The sequence below is a fragment of the Pieris rapae genome, chromosome 10 (assembly GCF_905147795.1).
Source record: "Pieris rapae chromosome 10, ilPieRapa1.1, whole genome shotgun sequence".
Classification (NCBI taxonomy): Eukaryota; Metazoa; Arthropoda; class Insecta; order Lepidoptera; family Pieridae; genus Pieris; species Pieris rapae.
In genome coordinates, this window is record NC_059518.1 from 9,816,444 (window position 1) to 9,839,962 (window position 23,519).

General features: G+C 33.3%; 1 protein-coding gene across 1 annotated transcript; it reads right to left on the reverse strand.

Moving 5' to 3' along the window:
- Positions 1-284: 284 nt before the first annotated feature.
- LOC110996074 (neutral ceramidase) lies at positions 285-23,439 on the reverse strand. The gene is made up of 14 exons (XM_022263582.2): positions 23,188-23,439; positions 10,577-10,684; positions 10,035-10,181; positions 9,025-9,201; positions 8,364-8,491; positions 7,757-7,958; positions 6,967-7,176; positions 6,361-6,480; positions 5,595-5,798; positions 4,508-4,723; positions 4,081-4,176; positions 3,521-3,688; positions 2,722-2,843; positions 285-2,342 (listed from the first exon to the last, which is right to left on the reverse strand). Exons 2-14 carry the CDS (start codon positions 10,682-10,684, stop codon positions 2,165-2,167), a joined length of 2,076 nt encoding a protein of 691 aa, XP_022119274.2. The 5' UTR covers positions 23,188-23,439; the 3' UTR covers positions 285-2,164.
- Positions 23,440-23,519: the final 80 nt, after the last annotated feature.

Below are 23,519 nucleotides of genomic sequence, written 5' to 3' on the forward strand. Positions count from 1 at the left end.
TTCTAGAATTACTTTTCGCTTCGTTCTGGATTTATCTCTAGCCTAAGAAACACGTGGTTTGCTCCCTTTGTCTTTTATATATGCCAATAAGATTGACATCACATGTCGTTATTTCTATTTATAAACCAGTAACTTCCGTAGTTTTGGAGATTTTCGTATTTTTAATTGGAAATAGACGCGGTGACAGACTTTTACTCCAATTATTTGTTGGATTTACTTAAGTAGAGAGATAAGCTGCTTGTTTATTAGGTTTATTTAGGTTATTTTGAAGAGAAAATCACACATTCGTAATAAAAAATATATTATTCTTTATTTTATACATTTCTGGTATTAATAATATTATATAACACAATAGGCAAGTGATGTTCCTAATTAAAAAATGCCATTAAATGGCACATTGTGGGCACAATTTCTTCAATTTAATCTCCATCACTTTAATAAATTCTTTCCTTGAACGTCTAAGCCAAATAATAATCCTTTATTATTAAATCGCCCATTACTAAGGTGACAATAAATATATTATATACATCATATAATTCCCACTTATTCATAAAAAAATCAACCGCTTTCTCTCAAGTACTATCTTCTTTCATCACAATGTTAACAGCATTTATTTATTTATTTGGCAGAGAGAAAAGAGTATATATACTTCAAAGAGAGAATTCAATTAGTTTGTAAATTCGTTCGTCTCTTTTCATCACAGTGTAATTACAATTTGACAGAAAGAGACAAGAGTATAGTTCAGAAAGAGAGGTCAATTTAGTTTGTATGAATAAGAGGCGCTAATAACGTAAATTTACTTTATACATAAAAAAACGCGTATATTTATATGTAGGCAATAAGTAATCGCGTTTTATTTTACAACTACTTTGGTATCGATACATTATGGGTTAGATCTAGACAGCGCTAAGTATGACTTTCGTTAGAACCGGATTTAGGGCAGGGCAACCGGGGCACAATAGACTTCGGAAGAAAATTGTTACTCATCAAATCAAAAGATAAGTTGTTTACTTATCTTTTGATGTTTTTAATATGTTTAATTCTAAATTAATATACTGGTTTCCCTAAATTATTATTCAATAATGAACATTTTTTTAGACGAGTTTAAAAAATAATTTGGGGCCAAGTGGCCTCCACTCTGTTGCCCCGATAAATCCAGATCTGACTTCCGTACGTCAAAATCTAGCTATAGGCAGCGGCACGTAAGTCTAGCGCTGGCCGATACGTGGAGGGGATTGCTGCGCATGTGTACTGTGGTGCGGGGGACGGAATTCGACTGGAGAGCCAATCAACGCTCTTCATTCCGCTAGCCCCCCTCAGGTACCTTATTTTTTACATCTGCGCAATAACGGTCAGCGCTAGAGTTTCGTGCCGCTACTTGTACTTAGCACTATGTCTTGACTCTGAACTCTAGAAAACACGAAATTTAATATGTTTTAATCTGTCCCTCTATCCTTTAACTTGACCGCCCTGCGGTATAAAAATATTTATGGTTTTAAATTACATTTAGACTAGAGTCATATTTTTAAATAAGCTTAGATATATATAATAAAAATAATGTGAAAAAATTATTATTGTATCCCGTATATGTATATAAAATCGTGGAAGCGACTCCTTGGACCATTTTGAGTAAACATTATTTATATATTTTATATTTTTTTATCATAATCTATCAAAAAGTAGTTTTGAAAAGAACTACAATCGAAATATTTATCTTTATATAAGTATATATCATTTTACTCTACGTGTGTAACTGGATTTCTGTTAAAGGGCTGGACCAATGTTTTGATGGCGTCCTGAATAATTTAGATTCACAAATCAGCCCGGCAGATGGCGCTGCAGTCAGTACTTTTATTATTTTTTTAATATCCTAATCACTTAAAATAGCATGAAGGAGAACGCATGTATCAGGTCCGCCAGTAATTTATAAAATATGTAATAATTGAACTCCAGCATCAGATGGTCAGATCATCGGCATCAGATATAGAAAAGCAAGAAGGTAACAAAGACGTCGGTCTCCTATATCTCCCGGTATATTTGGTAATTGGCTAAAATTACTCCGCTAAGGCACAAAATTCAATCACGCGATATTTTTGTATGGAAAAGTCTATTACAATAGCCATAATATTCTCATCCTATATTTAAAAAAATCCAGTTCTATAAATTATGTGACTTCGAAGCTGTTTGAAAACCCGTGATACGGATAAATGCCTCCCAAAATGTATTTATAGCTCCCATAGTGGTGGAGACGGTACGTGCCCCGTGGGGTCCCTTCGGGAATCTCCCATTCTATCTGAGCGTGGCTGGTCCCCAGGATCTTTGAGTTGCGGATCCATGTGAATCTAAAAAAAACAGCAAAAATAACAATCACAAACAAATACACTATTCACAATTTTATTTACCTAAACTCTGTACGTACAATACCATTAAAATACAATTTTTCTGTTTATTGCCAGTTCTGCTCTTCCGTTCTACGCCCTTGATTTGAGAACTGGCAGTAAATTTAAAATTAATGTGTAATTTTAATGACGTTCATAAGTGTACATTGTGGTGCCTAAATAATGAATTTGAATTTAAATTTCATAAAAAATGGTGCAGTAGTTAAAACAATCTTAAATTAAAATATGATAAAGATTAAGCTACGATGATTTATGGGTGCTCAGAAATTAGTCAAATGCGGCTTATATCAATATATATTAAATAGATAAAAGTTATTCTCACTTAGTCTCCCAATCAGCATCGGTGGCCACAACACTCCAGGCGTCATCCTGTTCCGACTCCAGCTTCTCAACTGTGGAGTACCAGCGCCCGTGACGAATGCTATTACGGGGGTGACCTGATACCTGAGGTATTAATTATATAAAGTTAATTTTACTAAGACATTTTTGTAATTTTAAATACTCTGGAAGGAATACTATATAAGAATACTGTAGGAGCAATATTTGTATATTATTTTCATATCTTTATATAAAACAAAGTCAGGTTAATTCAAACATAACTCGAGAACGGCTCGACCGATTTTCATTTCATGTATTTTGATTGGTTGTGTTTGTGTTCGTCCCGAATAGGAAACATAACAAACAAAATGTTAATAGGTTATGTAACTGTGAAATATTTATTGTTTCATTCCTCAAATCAAAGAACGTATTAAACAAAAGTTTTCGATTAAACAAGACATATCCACAATATTTAAGGATATTTCGTGATTTTAATAATGCAGTATTTAAGATTATAAAAATGTTCTCTCCTCTGACGCAACAGCATTATAAAAGGAAGCAGACTACAGACATGGACAGCATTGATCAAATACCGGTCAAATCCTCCAATTAGTAATAAGTCTAAAGTATAGATTATTAATCTTGCACCTCATATTGGGCTGATAAAATTAAAGTTCCATAAGTAATACTTTGACTTAAGTAAGTTAAATATATTTTTTGGGAATCACCGAGGAATTATTATTGCATGAAATTCTTAATTACTTATTAAACTTAATATTTATTTTCCTTGATGAAATTCTTACAAATTTAGCGGTGACGGTATCCATCCAGCTATAGGAATGCTGGGGCTGTTCTACACAATCTCCGAACTCGTGGCCCCAAGGGGCGGCGTCCCACAGCACCGGTGGGACGAGGGTGATCAACTGTTCGCTGAAATCTGGAGGCTCCGGGCCGTTATCCACTGGTGTACCCTTGGATTATCCAAAAAAATATTATAATTATGTGAAAGTATATAAACACAGATATAAGAACAGTTAAAAATAGACAAAAATTATATATTTTTATAATATTTGATTTATTTAACAAAACTGTGATTTTGTGTAGGGACATATGCGTCTAACAACATTATAAAGCGAGAACGATGTTTCATACGCCGTGAAAAATAAATATATGTATATATATTATATAAATAATATATTATGAAAGGATTCCGTAAGGGCTAGACTTTTACGAATTCCAGTTGACGTATACGTTGATCATGAAACAGGTACTAAATAAAGGTAAATCTTAGACTTAAACCTAAAAAGGTTGTATGATTATTATTTTTTTAAGTCATTGCAATAGAAAAATAATGTTTACTCACCTTGATCAGTGCATCGGTGAGTTCAACATACTTGTTGAGGTAAATGTCGAGGGTGTGAGGGCCGAAGATTGTCGACGCAGCTTCGTATCTCTGAGCCTATAACATTAATCCTGAATATGTCTGTCTCTTTTTATAAGTGTATATATCATACGATAGAAAGAGACGACCTTTGAGGCTATTACATTATTCCTGAATCTATCTGTCTCTTTTTATAAGTGTATATATCATACAATAGAAAGAGACTACCTTTGAGCCTATAACATTATTCCTGAATCTATCTGTCTCTTTTTATAAGTGTATAAATCATACGATAGAAAGAGACGAATATCTTTATCCCTTTAAAAAATTAAATCCACCAATTTTGTTTTTTTTACAGCACAGATTGATTGCATGAAAAACAAAATAACACTATATTTAAAAACAATACCTGATATTCTTCAGGTGTAGCAACATAATCCGAATAGATATTCGATAATCCAGCCAAAACCACCCGTTTAGCGTTAGACGCCCTTTGGACGACACTGCGCAGGCGCCGACCAGACATAGTAGTGAATTCACCAGGCACTGCTGCGAGTACTAAGCCCCCAACTCGGGCCACTGTACACGAGACAACGCGAGGTTGCCATTCGTACGGGAACTTCATCTAAGAATTAGATAGATAGATTTATTGATTCAGTTGAACATGATCACTTTGAATAGTCAACTTTATCGCCTGTTCGGAATCGCGACAAGCACACAAGTTGAAAGGCAAGAACCTCGGGCTAGTAAGTATTAAGACGATCTAAGATACTGTTTAGAATATTTCTTTGCGAGAAATTTGTGGACAGACATATATACACTTACAAAATAGTGCTTGTTTTTGAGTGATTGCTAACATTTGGTTTGCGCTTCTAATTATTAACTAAAATATACAGTGTAAACTCCATGTAACGTCTCTTGATTTGACGACAAATCTACTACAGCGTCCAAATCACTCAGCTTTGGTTAGTTCAGTTTATCTTCCATACATAGCATTACACCTTGCCTAAATAACGACTATTATATAGCGACCGAAATTAGTTAAAACTGCGGAGCTGTGTCTGTGTTTTTTTTTTCGTTTTGTCTTTATTGTCTATCGGCATCGTACTTAGCGAACTTTCTAATTCCAGTCTTCTGGAGTTTGCTGCAATATCGCAATATATGAATAAAATAAGTAAAATACAACATAATTTCTGGTGCAGCAACAGACATTAGGTGAAAATAACAGACAAAAAATTATGTTTTACGTAATTACTAACCTAGTGTTAGTAATTGCGTTAAACAAACTAAAATAAACTTTGTATTTTTCTGATACAGATTTTTCTTCTTTCCTTTTAATGACAACTCTTTGTTATATCAAAATTTGCATTATCCCTTGACTATCGTTATACAGAGTTGATACTTTATATGTAACTGAACTAATGTATGAGATCATAACTCGCGTTAGACACTTAGCCAAATTAAAAAAGTTAATTACATGATTCCCAAACACTTACCCTCCCAGTGGCCAACAATATAGGCTTAGGCGCGTGGCAGTCAATGTCTTCTTGTGTCGGCTCAGCGAGGAAATCCCGTACGGCGTTCCAGAGAGGGTTAGACGACGTTGTCCCTTGTTTAAAATCGAAGGCACCGGGGCCATCTGTGGTCCCTGCCGCGAAACTATACCCCATCGAGGGTATGCAACCAGATACTTTTTCGCTCTGTAATTAAAAAAAAGTTCAGAAGTATACCATAAAGTACTATGTACTCGTTGAGGTGTTCCTTGGAGAGTTGCGCTCACCTTTATATATAACACAAAAAACAATTATACTAAAGATATAGTTAGAGATGTAGTACATTATATATACAAAAACGTTCAAACATTTCATAGAGCATGCGTACATAGACAGAAAGTTCATTGGTCGGGGTTCGAAGACACAGCCATGGATGACAGTCGCACGTTGAACACGTACCAGTATATGATCACTCCATGTATTTATATATCTATATTCACACTTTATACAAGCTAATGAAGATATAAATACATAAAAATCTCTCTGCTATCTGCGTTAACTGCACAAGACGTTATGTGACAGAATTGCCATGTAAAGTTCTAATATGTAACTACTAAACGAATACATCAACCAATCAACCAATGTATATTTCCCGATATCCCTTTCTCACTCTCTCTCGACTCTCCCTTTTCTTTGACAAAAACGCTGCACATCTTCGTGACGTTTCATTCGTAAAAAACCCTCTTATAAATAATTTTAAAAAACTTACCGCATTAAAAGTCTGTGTAATCGGATCATAGGGAGATACGGCTTGCTTGGGCATATCCACGAATTGGTGAACCACTCCTATCGATCCAGTTAAGTCTTCGCCGGGTTGACGGAGAACTTTCTGGAATTAATGTGGGATGACATGATCACTTATGGATGTCACAAATTAAAAGAAATGCTGACAAACTCAACCAGGATTATTTGTTTCTATCGTTTCTTACAAATGATATTTTCTTTATTTTAATCACATATTAGGCGCAAGAAATAGTTCATAAATTGAATTGATTGGGAGAATTGCAGCAACTTGTCAAAACTACTCTTGGTAGAATGCTGATGGCACCCCATGTTTACTTATTTGAGAGTATGAGTTAGAGGTATAGATTAACATATAATAGTGAGTCCCAAACTTTGTGCAATATCTATAAGGATTTTATTGTAAGAACGTATACAAAATTCCTTTTATGCAGACTTGTTTGTCACTATTTATATAGAATATCTTAATTTTTAGAGTGTGAAATCTCGTGAAGACACATTTCTGCATTGGCCAGCGTCGCAATTATCGCTCATAAAAAGAAAGTTTCTGGTTAATTACATAGGAAAACCTCACCATAGCCGTGTCGAAGAGCTTCGTGGCGATAATCTTGGTGCTCTCAAACATATCTCTCCCTGGGCCGGAAGCGAAGCATCTCTCTTTATGCCCTTTACACAACAACTTCTCCTGATCGCACGGAAGACCAGAAAATTCACATTTAGGTCCTCGGGTGTTTGGGGAGACGTCGCCCAAATTGGTAGACGCGAACGCACATACTATACGACCCTGGAACGTGTTTCAATCGTTTTATTATGCAAAGTATAAATGATTATTGATTTATTGATGCCACGGGCTTAATAAGACCCTAGGGCATCATATATCCATCAATTTTCTTTTGTATTTGTTGTTTTTTTTTATTTTTTAATAGTTCGGGAGTTGAGCATCGATGAGAAGCAGACGATAATGCTGTTAGCGGAGTTCGTTTCTAAAGCGGAACGCGTTTAGCCGAGAAAAGGACAAAACTATTTGCATGAGTGAGATAGTGATTGTGCACGTTAGTCTCAAGTGCTAAATAAATAGTGAAGCGAAAAAATAGAAAACAAGAACACTCTGTTCCCCAATAGAGACTGTAAGTAGTGTTATTGGACACCATCTTAAGTTTAATCATTTTTAGTAAATAAGTTAAACTTAAATTACTTATTATTCTTAAGTTAGGCTAGATCGCAATACTGATATCTATGTAAAAGATGGACTGTATATAAAATCGCGTCCGCTTCCATGGTTACCACATATAGTCATATAAATACGAGGTACACTCAGAAAACCTAATGTAATAAATTATGAACATTAAAGATTTGAAACATACCTTGCCTGGCAAAGTTTCATTGCCGTTCAGGGCTTTCTCCATAAGAATCGACGCATATCCGACATTATCTGACGATATCAGCTTGTTGGTGTTATTCATGCTGGTGGGGTGAACTGCGAACCAGTTAATCACCCCCAGGATATCATTACTTGGAGTGAGGAAGCGGATCTGAGCCAAAATTTTGTCCACGTCGTATTCGTACCTGAAGATATTTGTGGGAGAATTTAAATAACGAGATTTTTGTATGATTCATTCATCAGTTAATCTTTATAGGTAATTACTACACGCAGAAGTTAACTAGGCACCTCGCTGCAATGACGTCATAGTGATGTACTAACTGCATAAAAATTCAAGTAATATTTAAGGCCTCTCGCAATAGTAGATATTAATTGATCATTTTTAATACCAACGTTTATCAATAAGGTGGTAAATGTAGGTATATTTTTTGGTAACAGTTCTATATGATTTGTGCGTGTACAGTGTAATAATATAAATAATTTCTCTTTTAATTTTTAAAATTAAATAAAGTGACAAAATCACATGTTAAATCCTTGTGTATTCCACGATGTTTTTAATAATGAGGAGTCTGAATTTAATAGTAACTTACTTTGCTCTTTCTTCAGGTGGATTTCGAAGGTATGATGAAGGTGAGCGATTGATGTTGGCTTCCAGCAGTTCTGCTTCACCGTATTCCATTCTAGCTGGTGTCAATCTATTGTGTGCTATTATTATACTCTAAAACATCCAAATAAATAATTATAAGATTGTAATAATATTGTAACGATACATTTACAGTGCGGGAAAATAAATATAATTGACTTATTTACATTGGACTCGCTTGACCAACGAGAAGGATTTGAATAAAGGGTTAACCGCCATGGACATCTAACGCGTTGGGGCTAGCGGGTGTGTTGACGACCTTTCAGGAAATAGTAGGCTCTTTATATGGTTTGTCTACTGTGAATAATATCTTTAAGGAAAAACGATCGACAATAATTATAGGGTTTTTTTTATAGAACGGGGTAATAGTTTTTAAACGGAAACGTGTTTTCTATTATATTTTATGTGGATATTTTATAGCGTTATATAGTGTATTTTAGATGGCCAGGGCAGTTTAGCTCTTTAAAACTATACATGACACAGTTTCAACATATATTTAAATATCTCTTCAATCGAAACATCACAATGGCCTATATTAATTATAGTTTCGGAAACCCATGATTTCATCATCCAGTGGCAACGACTCAAATATACATCGCTATATTTACCTTAAGTATACCAGTTATATACGCGGCATATGTCTCTTTCACGAAGCCAAGGATAGACAAATCGAAGAGGAAATCCAGAAGGAAGCCACCTGGAGTGGAGTGCGTGTGAGTCCCGCTGATGATCACATTCTTCTCAGTGTACACGTCACCGTAACGCTTTTGCAGGCGTTTCAACACCTGGAAATCAACAAAGTATGTTTGCAGTGTTTCTCTAAATAGACTGGTAATTTTCTCTGCGCTTAGGCTAGGTCTATTTTCTTTCATTCTATTCTGATAAAATAATGTTATAAGATTTATTTATTTACAGCCAATTTTCAATTAGACAATTCTATTAGACAATTATGTTAAGTATTTTATATAATCAAAACTTATTAACATTTTAAACTATTTTAATTATATTTTAAAATCATAGCATTTTACCCTCATAAGATTTTTTTATGTAATAGGAGACATACGGGCAGGTGGCTCACCGGATGTTAAGTGATACAGCCGCCCATGGACATAGCTAGAAGGTTCGCAAGTTCCTAAAACATGCTGTCACGTATTTTCAACGACAAATACGGCAAGTTCACCAAAAAGTGTTTAACGTTTCCAAGCTAACTCTTCAGTTTCATATTTTTATCTAAGAACCACAAAATTATTACAAATATGATACAGCAAAAAATTGACGTACTTATACAAAAACAAAAAAAATCTAAATCAAGTATAAAAAATAGTGATAATACAAATAATAATTAAAATCAGAAACATAACCATATTTTATAGATTTATATACCGGTATAATATGTTTTTTTTATTTATTTATTTATAAAACCCCTACGTCAGACACTTGATCAGGCTGATCTGCGGCCAAAAAGACAGGCAGCAAAGAAATATCTCCCTTTTCCTAAAAAGGGACTGTATTTACTTAAAAGGCTTGGGTCAGGAAATGTTACAGATGTCAGATCAAATGAGCACGAACGACAAATTTCTATATCTTTCAATAATTATTTTATATTCCTTAAACCAACCTCTCGTCGTACACCATGTCCCATCATAGCTGCATCCACGGAGACAAACACGAAGCGATGCTCCTCTTCATCTTCTAGCACAAACGCTCGCGAGAACTGACGTAAATGTAGTCCATGCCCGATCTGCTCAAAGTTCGCGTAACCCATCTGAAATGTAAAAATGGCATGAGGCATGAGGCCATGGTCCGTGTTTAGAAAATTTTTCGCTTACACCGTATAGCATACAAAATAGAGGTTCTGAGTGAAACAGGCCTAAAAATGTGATTGCCTACCAAACGGTGTTTTTTATATAAATCAATCTAATCCAAGCCGGCAAAGAAATGGTGCTCTTTCCACATATCATGGTATACAGGGTTCCACATATTACACAGTGTTGCGCGGCAAATTAAATTACGCCTAGTTTTGGGACGGACGTCGAGGTTACTAGAATTCAAACACAAAAAAATTTTCACGAAAAATTCGTACCCAAACTCGAATGTGTAAATTTAAATTATATAAAACTCTTATGAGGATAACATGACTGTAATAAAAATCAATCATACAAAACCAATTTCTGCAGGTGGGCCCGTGACGTCAGCAATACCCACACCAACACGTAGCGAATGTGCGAGGCCAACGCACACGAACGCACAAAAGAGCTTCAGATGCATCTGGAAATAAAATCATTCTTTTTATAACAGACTCAAACGCCATCTTATCCAAACAGCTGTCTATGACCGTTAGAACGAGGGGGAAATTCACCCCTCGGACCCTTGACTGTTTAAAAAACAATTAATCTTTGCCTATAATTATTTTACAAGAACTACATTAAAATTGTTTGAAAGATTCGATCAAAGCAACTTCTGTCCAAATTAAACAAATATAAATTAAGTGATCCAACTTAAGTCTAAACTCAGTTATTATGATACTAATTATAATATTATTGCGTTAAATCACGAATGTTTAAATAATGCATTTTTATGAAATCTCTATAAATAACGATTATATCAGCGAAAGATCGACTACTTAATTAACAATTGAAATCGCTAACTGAGGATTTATAAAATAAATAAAATAAAAAATAAAATACGTTTATTTTGGAACATAAGATCTTCTAGGTATCACTTATTCCACGTCAATCAATTCAAACTTGTAGGCATCCCTACTCATCGGCAAAGACAGAGGGTGTAGGCCGAGAGAAAAAGCCGGCGTAAAAAACTCTCGGTACTCTTTTAAAAAAGCAAATCATCAAACAATATTTAAAACAAATATATCAAATTAATTAGAGGCAGCCTGCCCAGCACTAGTCCCAGGCCCTTTTATCAACTAGATAATCAATAACTTTATAGTAAGCCTTTTTACACAGCTTTTCTTTAATACATTTCTTAAATTTATTAAAAGGCAGAGATAAAAGAGCCTCTGGGATTTTATTAAAGAAGAGTATCCCTTTCCCCAAAAAAGAATTACTAACTTTACACAGTCTAGTACGGGGAAATTGCAGCCTGCGTTTGTTCCGAGTATTGACATTGTGCGTATGTTCTAATCTAGTATATTTATCACTATTTTTGTATACAAACATAATATTTTCATAAATATATTGCGAGGGAAAGGTAAGTATATTAATTTCCTTGAATTTATCTCTGAGAGATTCCCTACATTTTAAATTATAGATTGCACGAATAGCCCTCTACTGCAGAATGAAAACAGATTCGACATCAGCAGCGTGATACCATAACTAATTAATTAATAATAATATTAATACAACTTTATTTGCAAATCCAGAAATATTTCTTTGCTTGCTTCGCATTAGACCTCTTTCTAGCCCCAATATTGCGATACTGTTTGTTAAAGCACTTTGTGATGTACAAAATTTTTTGTTGTGGTAACACATGTCTTCGATCAAAATCAAAGCATCTCCTCATTCTCCTCAAGATTGGAATTTCTAGAACTGCCACCAATCTGATGTAAAATGATGCGTAGTTTTGTCAACAGGTGGCACCACATGCCGTTTGCATTCGTAAAATTAATTTATTGTTATTCGATAACTTATCCGATATTTTATTACTAAATTTGCTATTTAGAGCGGAGAAGAATCCACCAAAAAAAGATGACTAACATGGGTCCAGCCGATCTTGAGTTATAAGTGAGATTAGTTCACGACTTTGATCTATATATTTAGTTTATCAATAATATAATAGTCAATTTCATGTTTTATTTCATCACTACATACATCATCACTTTCTTAAAATATATTTATAAGTCTAAACTGTGAAACTTATTCTAAGATTAAATCGGCTTATGACAAGTCTACTTGCCTATAAAAATATATGAAGCCTTTTCCCAGTGGCACGTGTGAAAATTAGAGATTTCAAACATATTATTGAAAATATGCTTGAACTGTGTAATTAGTTTTTCCATTGTTTCAGGTTATCAACAATTAGTCTTGCTTAAGCACACAGACGCCATTAAAGACAAATGAGGACGTATCGCTTTGTATGCTGAAACGGCTAACGTTTTGTTGTATTTATTATTTATATTATACGTATTTAACATTTGGTCGAACGGTGAAGGAAAAGATCGTGAGGAAACCGACATATCTTAGTCCCAAAAAGTCAACGACGTGTGTCCTACCTGCCTAATAGATTTAAAAATGATCATGAAACAGATTCAGAAATCTGAGGCCAAGATCTAAAGAGGTTGTAGCGCCACTGATTATTATTATTTATATATGTATTTAAATGCCAACAATTTTTTAAAGTTAACCTTAGAGGGTTTTTTAAGGTTATATAATATTCAGACATACCAATTATAAACAAAATCATTCATAAATATCGAACGACTTTGATTACAAATAAATTTATAAATTAAATAGAAAGTTTATAGATAATGGTGGACAAATGCGTAATTATCGGCTTGTTTTCATGTCACCAGGCAACTTGTCTTGAATAAGTGCCTATCTGATCCACAGTGACCACATTACAGAACAAACACCTCGGCGAACAATGCGTGGTGACTCGCATATCCGTTGCGAAAAAATGATAAGAGATATGTCTCATAATTACCGTTACATTTATTATTGGCATGACATTGGCATGGCAGGATACATCACGACTTGGACGAATGACCAATTGACATTGTTACAAATAGGGTTTGTTACTGGGTATTAACAGATTATTTATAATTTGTGGGTATTTTCGATTGCAGATCTGGAGATCTTGAATGCTCAGTCTTAGATATCCCCAAAAACATTAAGGCTTTGATAGTATTGCGAACCTCGGAGCGAAATTGGGAGCGTAACCAGGTATGGTCGAGGAAACTGTGGCCCAGCGCCAATAGCCACTTCTAACTTTTGTATTCCGCGATTCCAACGTCACATCTGTGTGTGAGAAAACAGACGGGGATTCGCCATACTCTGAGTCGTGTTTCTTGAAGTGTTGTGTTGACACAATTGAGCACTTAGGTATGTCTAGCATACATTTTCCAGTATCAGAAGCACAAATAACGTTTTGAATATGTCCATCGAGTGTTATCATAGAGTCAACCTTCAAACTATAATTTTCCATACAATTATTAAATTGTCTTTAAGAAACTTATTACTTATTTCGTTTATTAAAACCTAAGCATAACAATCAAATATAAAGTATTTATAATTTTCTTAACTTACATAGTAATAAATAAAAAAAAATACAACATTAAACAAATTTTAAAAAGTTTGATCCCTGTGAAAGTATTTTTAACGCTGGCAGCATTTTCTCGCTGTATTGCGATACTTATTCCTGGAGTGAGGAGAACCAGCTCTGGGGTCAGTGGTGCTATCTACCAGATAGTATTTATTTAGTCGTACCATCAAGACCAAACGAAATAAAACAAATAAAGAAAAGAAACAAGTTATACAAATTAGAAGCAATGTGTGACCTCGATAATCTGTGTGGACGGCGTTGCACAAACAATGCTTATAATAGGTCCTTACATATGAAATTGACGTTTTATCGCTGGCCACGTTGATCGCAAATATCTTTGGTTAGAAATTCCAAATTAAATTTTTACAGATTTTTACTCGTGCATTTGTTTTTTGGATGCTAGCCTCTAAACTTCTAAGCTAACTGCTTCACGATAACGCTAGACCACACACTGCGCAACAGACTGCTATTAAATTAGAGAAAATTTAATTGGAAATAATGACAACCATCATACTCCCCGGAATTACTACAAAAAATTACCAGGTTTTACGAAACTTCTTTGCAAGCTAATAAATTCGGTTATTTTGACACCTGTCCGAATGTTTTTTTTAAGTAAAGGAATCAATGAGCTACCCATAAGATGGAAAACATTAAATGGTACATACTTTGATTAATGAAATATCTTCTATAAAATATTAAATACAAAACCCTGTTTTTTTTAAAGAACAGGGACAGGACGCTCATCTGTTTTTAAGTGAAATCATGAACACTCTCAATGCCAGCGAGTGCGTTGCCGGCCTTTAAGAAAAAAACGCTTATTTGTGGAAAGGACAGACGTCAAGGTGGAATTCCGTATTCTGCCTCAACGACTGATGATGAAACTCAGCTGCAGGTATTTATTTATTTATTCACACTTCGTTGCAAAGAAACACAAGTGACACAATACATAAAAATTACAAGGGATGCAACAGGCGGCCTTATCGCTAACAAGCGATCTCTTCCAAACAACACTACAGGTATTAATCCGAACAACTCTGAACACTCTTCATATAACGAAATATAGCATCCAGCATATACATACGACAATTGGCTTTAAGTATTATTTATTAATGTTCCTATTTTCTATTCTTTAAGTAACTTTTTAATATAAACATTTATCTATAAACGTTTGTGTCGTCTTGTTGGAATGGAATTTGCAAGGGTGTGTTTAAGAGAAAAGTGCCAAAGACAACGCTTTTGCACGCCCTCCACTATCTCTGTGTGACTTTATCATACATACATATATGAATTGTTTACCTTGACCGACTAGCATTCTCTGCAATCAGTACTACGAAATATATAAACGTATTCATATACAAATTCGTAAATTTGATTTTTTTATCTAATTTATAATATATATATAAATCTACAGTTATCAAGACATAATGGCGAAATTTAATTTATTTATTAAAAATAAAAAGTACCTGTGTTTAAAAAGATTTTATAATTCTGAAATATAGATTGCAATATTTTTTAACACAAAATTTATGTGATTTAATTTACCAAAGGTAAGTTTACCGTAACTAAGAAAATTAAATAACTTATTATTATGATTATATGACATTTTATAAAAACATGACACAAATGAAAGTAAACTAAACTCGTCGATCGCAATTCTGCGCGCGCGCAGATCATTGACATTGAAATCTCTTCCGTCGACGTGATTTGATTTTTATTTGGTATTTTGACGGAAATACTCATGATCCTATTTACAGTAGTAACCATTATAAAAAATATTCTTTAAAACAAAATACGCCCTTGAAAAGCATCCATTTTCCAAACGATTAACCTCTTATTCGTTTAAGTATAAAACATTATTTAATTAAATGGTTTTTCCGTATTAATATTTTTAAGTAATTAAAATTATAGGAAATGTTCATGAATGAGTTCTGGGGTCACCGGTACATGTTATATTACCCAATAATAATATTTATAACTGTGAACAATTACTACTTATATAATTTAACTGAAAAACACCAAACATCTACGTTATTCAATGTCAAATTTAAATGCACACACTGACTAGACTGATGAAAAAAAAATGTTTGGTGTGATGTGGAGACACCATTTAGAAATATCCAGCGAATTCACAGTGAGATACAAAGTCCCCCGTTTGTCAAATTCAATAAGATTGGGACACAAGGAAGTTAGTTTGCGCTGTCTTGACATTGAACCATTATTTGAAAAAATCATATTAAACTTCGTAATCATTAAAAATTATTGCAATTACAATATGTATAAATTATAAATTTTTTATAGTCTACAAAAACTTAAGTGATATTAATTTTATTGTCAAATAATTTTAATTAATTGACAATCATAAACCTCACACGTTAAGAGGAAAACATCGAGGTTCTAACGATGAACTAGCCTTCGGGTCATTGTCTTTTCTATAAGTAATGTCAAAGACAATTTAAATAATAGACCAGTAATGCTCTGAAATTCTGAAAACAGTGGGATGATGCCACAGATAAGCATTTATCCTTAATATCATTTAATCTAAATTTAGTTTGTCTTTGGTAATACTTACCAAACTGCTTCACAATATCATAAACAAAAAAAAACTAAATTTCTAATAAAAAAATCAAAAATTACGATTATAAAATCCACCGAAATAAGTTAGAACTGTTAGAACTAAATTTTTTCAAAATTATTCGAAGTTTTTAAATTTCTGTGGCAGATATCAGATATCTCTATTAAAAATGGGAGTTGGTGGCCAAAATATTAAAATATCTATTACTTATCTGTATTTTTCGATTCATCATAAGAAAAGTGATTAAAAAATGAAGTGGGTCACCCTTATCACTGTATAAAACTGTGACACTGTTTATGACCTGTCCTCACCTGCCGAATACACAAAAGCAATCTAAAAATCGTCAGAGGCGTTTCTATACATTGTGAAGGGGAATTTTATAAATTATAGGTCGGTATAATTACCGAGACCAAATTAAAGTTAATAGCTACTAAGGTTAAACTCTTTATAAATGGTATGTGTAGTAACTGTGATAATTAAAGAGTCAAAAATGTAATGTGTCTCGATTTAACGATGAACTCCCTAAAGCGTCTAGTACAATTGACTTAGGTTGGTGCAGCTTGTCTTTCATACAATAATACAGTCTATATTGCATTACATTCTCAATAACGACAACAATTGAGTAATGAAGTACTTTTTAAGTTGCTAAAATTAATAACAACTGCGCAGTTTTGTATGTTCTTGTGTCGCTTTATAGCCTTTATAGCGATTTATAGCCCGCAATAACCTCGACTGTCGGCTTCATGCATACTTTGTAAGAAATTCGTTCTTTTGTTTACAGATTGGGATTGCTTGCACGTGTGGACTCTTGTTGACCTTGACTAACAAGTAGGAGTCATGGATTACATATACGTTATCATATAATATGTAGATTAATTATCCATATGTAGATTATTAATCTATAACTCCTACTTATAAGTATGTGAAGAAGAAAAGAAAAATGGATTCAGTAAGAAACAAGGAGGTGAAGAAGATAGAAGAAAGAGAGAGAGAAGAGCCTGAGCCTCCGCCAAGCATTAAAGAAACTCTAGTAAAAATAAAATAAAAATAAAAATACGTTTATTTTGGAACATAAGCTCATCTAGATATCACTTATTCCTATTAAAGTAGCAGATAAATTATTGGAAAAATATCACCAAGATGCCTCAATATCTCAAGATATGAATAAAATATATCTATAATATTATAACACAAAGAAAAAGTCTGCGAAAAGTTACTCTAATTGAAATAAAATAAAGTAAAACGCTTAAGAAAATATGAACACAGCAAATAAGTAGTAAAAAAATTGTGCAGTATTTTCTCTCTTTGTCTTCTGTCCTTTTTTGACAAACAAAATAATTGAGTTTACACAATAATGAATTGCTTCCCATTTGAGGGATTCTCTATGTCATGGACAACCTCGTGCAGTTCACTTATGCGTTAAAAAAATATCTAATATTACAATTAGTTACTGAAATGCATTGTATCGAAAATATACGTCTATTAACGTTAAGAGGAAAATAAACAATGTTTTAACCTCGTACCAATCATATTTGGCATTGAATAACTATTACGAGCTAATTAATACTAATCTTATTAGAACTGAAAATTCTAGATGTGTTTTTATTTGATTAGCTTTTTTTTAATGATTTATAGAAAACGTCTTAAATATATAATAAACAATATTCTTAACCTACATAGTAATATTAATAATTTTTATGTTACAGGAGGCTCATCTGATGTGCGATACCGCCGCCCACGGAAACTCGCACTGTCAGAAGAAGTTTTCCGCAAAAAACTCACCCTTTGTCACTACTCCTCTCTTCGATATCACTCTCCTTCACCTTTTTTTTTTTTATATAGAACAGGGGGCAAACGGGCAGGAGGCTCACCTGATGTTAAGTGATACCGCCGCCCATGGACACCCTCAATGCCAGAGGGCTCGCGAGTGCGTTGCCGGCCTTTTAAGAATTGGTACGCTCTTTTCTTGAAGGACCCTAAGTCGAATTATAGTTAGTATAAGTATAGCTAGCATCGGGATACTGGGCGTTGACGTATGAATGAGGTTCAGTTTCGCGGTCATTTGGAATAAAGGGCTAAAGTATATCACCCCGATTTACTTCACAGAAAAAAATACTTTCTAGTAAAAACTAATTATAATTGGAAGTGAAATGTTTTTGTAAAATTAATGTTCACCGTATTTGTCATGTATTTCCGAATAACTAATACGGTAGAAAATTCATTATTTTCGGTGTATTGTTATAAATAATATAACGAACCACATCGATCTTTCACGATTAGTCTCAAATAATGTTTATAAAATTGGAAATACCCATCCTCTAATACGAATGAACAGAAATGATTACACTTTTGGTTTCACAACGTGGCCGCTACACTTTCATCACCATACGGCAAAACAGCCGCATATAGAAATTAAACCTAGAACTTTCTACTCCTTTTAAGCAATACCTATTTATATAGCCGCTACTATAACTATAATTAGCTAGCAGGGTTTCCTAATTATTATTTTTTTTTTGTGTATTCGGTAGGTTGTAAATTGTTTTCTATACAGTGATACACAATCTTATATTTATTTTATTTAATTTGTGAAAATAAGAGAATGCTTTAAAAAATGAGTTATATTTGCTTATGATTATATCCCGCCCGGCTCGACATAATGAGATGGATGAGGAAATACTACGATATCCTCCCCAATAGTAGGTTTAAGGTGAAGAGAAAAGATCTTGTAATCCTTAAGCATAGAAGAATAAAGGACCCAACCGGACATACCTGGACTCACTTTGACCCCAGAAAAGTAGTGAGTAAAGATCCCGCAATTATAAGACCCCTTTATTCTTATTATTATTGCACCAGACTTGCACTAAAACTGCAAGGCTCAGAATTCATTTTTGGAATTTAATGAAGTGAATTATCATTCCAAAAAACTCGAAATCCACAAAATATAAATATTTCGTCATTTTGTTATTACAATTTATTTTTAGGAGCTTCACCGGATGTGGCATGGACACTCAATGCCAAAGAGCTTCCGAGAGAGATAAAACCGAAATATGTTAACGTGTCTATTTTGACTAAAACATGCAAAGTGCAGTAAGTAGGTCTTAATGTGCATTGGTCAAGGATTAGATTAATTGGTTTCGTTAAATTATCTATTAAGTGTTATTATAACATAGCTTTAAATTCTAACGTCAGTAGATGTAATAATGATAGAGGACAAATCTTTGTTGACTGGCACCAGGCTCAACAAGCTGCCAGTCTTTTATTCCCGAGTTTCACGAGGCTAGTTTTTCGAGCTAGGATTGCAAGATACTGTGTACTGTCCTACTTGCTAACTTGGTTTGGAACATGCCAAAACTATCTGTCTAAATTTTTTTAGTATTAAATCACGTTTATATTTGTCTTTAACTTTAATAACACCGCGCGGTGACAAAAAAACAAAACGCTTGGTTCCTGCTTACCTACTAGCCAACTGAAAACTAGCTTCGCCGGCCACATGAAGCTAGTACCCAAGGCAGGATAGTAAAATCGGTGGTGGGGGGCGCTACTATCCTAAAAAATAGAACTCCATCCTATTAAAAACTATCCTGGCTTGTTAACTAGTTTACTAGCGCAGAAATGAAGCTTGTTTTGTCTACACGAAAGCAGAAGTACTAGCCTCCTAGCTTACAGACACTAGCTGGTGTGTTGTTGTGGTCAAGGTGTTTTAATAGCTTGGGCGAATATTTGGCCTATAAGATTGACAACAATTGATTGTAAATAGCTTGAATTATTATTATTACTGATGTTCTTATTATATGACTTGATGAAAAGTAATGTATCATTTGCATGCCTATTTTTGTGTGGCTGATTGTGTGGATTTTAGTAAATGTACCACTTTCTTGCAAATAATGATTTATTATTATTATTAGCTTGCTATCCTAGCTTGAAAAACTAGCCTTGTGTAACTCGGGCATTACTCTCGCAGCTAAATAATTTTGTCTCTTTGACTTTGACTCTACGGAGAGTGACGGGTTTGTGAAGCGAATGGATTACTATGATTCATAAATGTACCTACTTAGAAAATATTTATGGCTAGCAAAAGGTTTTCAATTAATTTTATATAAATTAGTTAATAACATAATGATTTAAGTTGAAATTTGGCCATACGTGAGCTGTAAACAAACAAATAATTTAAATGTGCATGTTTGCAATCAGAGCAATTCATCAGTGCAGTATAAAACCTGGTTTCGGAGTTCATTTCATAACACGATCAGTTCGTCCTTGCGTTTACTATACACCTTGACCTCACATACAACGTTTATACTTAAATACGATTATTTACTGACAAAATATTTAAATATACGAGATGAATATTGTATTTAATCCATACGATCTATGACTATTCGGACATCACAAGGGGATTCGAAAAAAATGTATTAAAAAATTATCACGTACGTAAAAACAATTTAAAATAATTAAATTCTAAAATGATTAGGTAAATAGGTATTTAAAGGTATGATTTAAACATAAACTTACGACTTCAATATTATTGCGTAGAAGATAAGACGTAACCTACCTGCTTGTAAATGCAAAATAGTAGTTGCATTCTTGCACCAACAAGATTATTATTGTTAATTTAGATACTAAAATTAGGTCAAATAACAAGTAGTCAATGAAAAAAAAAACACTTATTTACCTACTTAGAATAAGTTAGTTGGCTTAAAAATTAGGAAACCCAAAATGTTTAGTAATATTTATCGGAAGAGCAAATTTGTTTTAATTTCGTGAAGATTAAAAATAAGAATGGAAGTCTTGGCACGTTCATTTTATATTCTGCTGTTTTCGCGCGGTTTCTGAAAACGGGACGATTTTGCCTCCACAGTTCATTTCGGGGACATCGAGACATTGGAAAAAAGGGACAGCCCGTTCAACGGGACGTCTGATAAGGTTAAAGTTACGAAGCAATGCTTTTTTCATGTCTTTTTGCGTCGCGACAGATTTAAATACTTAAGTTAAACAATCTCTCGTTACCTGGATTTCTGAAAAGTTCTTAAAAGGTCCGATTATTACAAAAAAATATTATTAAATTATTCAATATAATATTATTTACATATTGTAAAAAAAAAATAATTTACTTAAGTAATTTGTTTTAATTTCAAATTTTGGTAATTTGTCACAGTCGAATTGCTTTAAAATAGTTTATCTGTGTTTTATCTTAGAATTTATGTCGCGTTTATAAATTTTACCTATCACCCACGTACTGTTTTTCCACTGTCATATTAAAAATGCAAAAAAAAAAATTAAGCATATTATTATATTCTATCGTTTATTGTATAAGAAATCAAATACGGACCAAGCTGTAATCGTCTGCATTACCATTATAATTTGACCCATCCAACTATACAATACAAATTTCAAGCCCTATTTTCAAACCTACACCTTTCTCGGATCGGTCGATTGTAATTCGTGCGATAATTGCACGCACCGTTGCCCTCTAGGGTTACAATTGCATTGCCCTACTAATTAAGAAAGGTCTAGAAGCAACTTATAATTACATAAGCTCCAAACACTGAATGGAGTTAATAATGCAAGGTTAAGTTTCGCAATGAAATACCCGCTTTTCAACTTGTTAGTATGGTTTTTATTTCTTTATAATTCACTTTAATTCTATAAAACGTGCCTATATATTTGCTATTTTATACAAAGGACAACTGACCTGCACCAGTGCACCACAATATAACCATTTAAAATATGTCTTTTTTTATATAAGAAATGGAGGAAATGGGAAGCAGGTTCCACGAACACTCAGCCAGGTTTGCAAATACGTTGCCAGTCCTTTAAGAATGTTTAGGCTTACAGGGTCGAATCGAATCGGCAGTACGTACTTCCACCACTTGGTGGAACCAGCTGTTCCGTTGTTGATTAACTGCTGCACACGTTACTATTATTTATATACATTCAACGTCTATTAACTGAACAATGAGAACTGTTATAAGCTATTGAATGATTAACCCAGTACAGTGATCAAAAACCAGAAACATAAGATATTTCTCGAATATTTCGTTGAGATCTATAACTTCACCTGCAAACTACTTACGGTTTAGCCGGCATAATAGACGTATAACGTCACTAATGCAATGCACTAATGCTAAATTAGCAATGCCTTTGTTATTGTTTCAAACGAAAAACAAATGATATCGCACTATCAGTAAATACAATATCTGATTGTATACGAACAAAGAATCCACTCAAAAATTATCGTATAGTGATTAAAATTTAATACTCTTATAATTATTTCTGTATTGCATTTATTAATTTGGTTTAAATACATATTTAGTGATAATATTTAAAGATATAATTTTTATTTTGTTTAGATATCTACGCCAAAGCTTTGTTTATAAAGGAACCCATGCTTTGCTATTTTGTCTTATTTTGCTGTGAGACGAAATAGTTTCGGCTAAATACTATAACTATTTTAAACAACAATCTTGTCTCATATTGGTCGAACTAAGTGATTTTTTGATGTGATTGAATTTAGGGAAAAAACGACGTCTATAACAAATAGATACTGCTTTTATTCCAACCCATATATAATATAATATTAAATATTATATTATATAAAAATAATTATATTCAAACTCTTAATTGATAATTTGTAATACAAATAGCATTGATATTAATTGCATATAATATAATTTTGAGTACATAAGTCAAATTTAAGATAAACTACTGTCACAAAATATGTAACAGCATTTTGAAACAGCCCCAGAAAAGTCTGCCCTATTTCCTGTTGTGGGAATTTGAATTGTCTTTATTCTGTAAAAGTCACTGGTTACATAGCTAGATTTTAAATGGAAACCCCATTTAAAATAAATTCTCTAATATCTTTATTCTTACAATTTAACCCGGAATAGAGTCTACAATTGAAACGTATAAAAATATTTACCTTTTAAATCACCGTATACAAAACACAATTTTGTTTTCAAGTTCTCGGTCAATGGATTGGAAGAGTTGCAACACTTTCACATTTTATTTTTCTTTCAAAAACAAGAGTATACTTTTATTAAGTATGTACTATTTGTATTATATTTTTAGTTATTTAATTTACGTTATACGTTTATCCGTAACACATGGATAGAACTACTCTATCCACACGTGCAACAGATCAAATTGTACGACATCGACTAAATTTTTTAATACTTATACTTAATACTTACGGTTATGTCTAAAGTCTAAACCGATTACTCTAGAGCATACCTAAACAAAGCCGTCAAAGTG